At 43.9% G+C, this 1,366-nt stretch overlaps 1 protein-coding gene across 1 annotated transcript in view; it reads right to left on the reverse strand.

The window, feature by feature from the left end:
* LOC107101574 (protogenin-like) overlaps nucleotides 1-1,366 on the reverse strand; it is a 19,866-nt gene that overhangs the window by 10,586 nt on the left and 7,914 nt on the right. The window contains exons 5-6 of the mRNA XM_015400527.1: nucleotides 774-966; nucleotides 391-695 (exon numbers count right to left, since the gene is read on the reverse strand). Of these exons, the coding sequence (XP_015256013.1) occupies nucleotides 391-695; nucleotides 774-966 (498 nt within the window). The remainder of the gene's footprint in view (nucleotides 1-390; nucleotides 696-773; nucleotides 967-1,366) is intronic.

A 1,366-nucleotide genomic window follows, 5' to 3' on the forward strand; every position in this document is an offset into this window, starting at 1 on the left:
GGACCCCAGGAAGAGTAGCTGTCAAATTACTGACAGCTAATGGGGATCCAAATAAATAAACAAATAAACATCCAGTTAGTCACAGTCAGAGAAACAGGACTACACTGAAAAATAGGCCGATCTCCAACATCTAGAAACAAAGGTGTTGATGGCAGCAGCACAGCTGATGTTTCTCTTCAGGATTAGTGGATAGCAAAACTCTGAGATGTTAATGTGTGACACTGTCCCTTTAAGAGGTTCGAAACAAGCTGGGGAATGGACAATGGGTTGGATAAGTCTGTTGTTGTTCAACTGAACCTGCCTTTCTGAGTCATCCTTGACCTTTGCTCTGTGGTCCTCCACCACAGCAGCTAATCTCACATCAGTGTGGTCAAACCCAACACAGCTAACCCTGATTGTGCATCTTTAACTGCTCTCTTTCCAGGACCAACTTCATCTCAGTCTCACCTTCAGCCTTCATGTAATGGATGGAGTAGGCTATCACTTTGTCTGCGTTGTACAGCGGTCTTTCCCAGGCCAGTAAAATGGCAGAGCTGGAGATGGTTTCTGCGTGGATGTTCCTCGGCGCACTGGGCCTGTCCTCAGACATGACGACGATAAGGCGGGCCAAGGACAGCACGGACCCCTGTTCATTCTCCGCCATGCACTGATAGATGGCATCATCTTCTGGGATGATCTGGGTGATCACCAGTTTACTGTGAAACAAGGACACAAGAAACATCAGCAAAACGAATGCATTCGTCACATTTAACTGGATTATAGAATTACGTTACCCGTTGTACATCTTTATTCTCCCATTCAGGTGAACGTCTTCACCGTTCTTTAGCCAGCGAATACGCGGCGGTGGCACCCCCTCTGCTTGGCACATAAAGCGGGCGGTGCCTGCTCGCGGACGCGTCTGGCTCTCAGGCCTCTCTACGATGGTTGGTGGCACTGAGACAGAAACACACCAGTAAAAAGGTATAACTCACACAATTTCAGCCGGAAAACTGACCATCCATTCAGAGGCGTAACCACAACATTTTAATAAGGGCGGCCAATGTACACTGAGGGGGGGCCTAAAGTGGATAGGTTCCAGGGTCAATCAAAACTGTTCCAAACGGAAAATGAATGACCACAACATCCATATTTTCTAAATAAAGACTAACTATACTTTCCTACAGCCTTTGCTAACAAATAGACACATTTATTTAAACATCTATTGTCTAAATTAAAGGTTTAATGAACAAAATTCATTCAGGTTTGAGTTCTGGGGTGGGCATCTTATTCATTGTCATTACTTATCTACTTTTATCAATAATCGTTCTGCATTAAATTATTATTTACTAATATCTAAATTAAATGGATTAGTTATTAAAGCAGTAAT

Source organism: Cyprinodon variegatus, unplaced genomic scaffold (genome assembly GCF_000732505.1).
Source record: "Cyprinodon variegatus isolate N-32 unplaced genomic scaffold, C_variegatus-1.0 Scaffold1115, whole genome shotgun sequence".
Taxonomy (NCBI): Eukaryota; Metazoa; Chordata; class Actinopteri; order Cyprinodontiformes; family Cyprinodontidae; genus Cyprinodon; species Cyprinodon variegatus.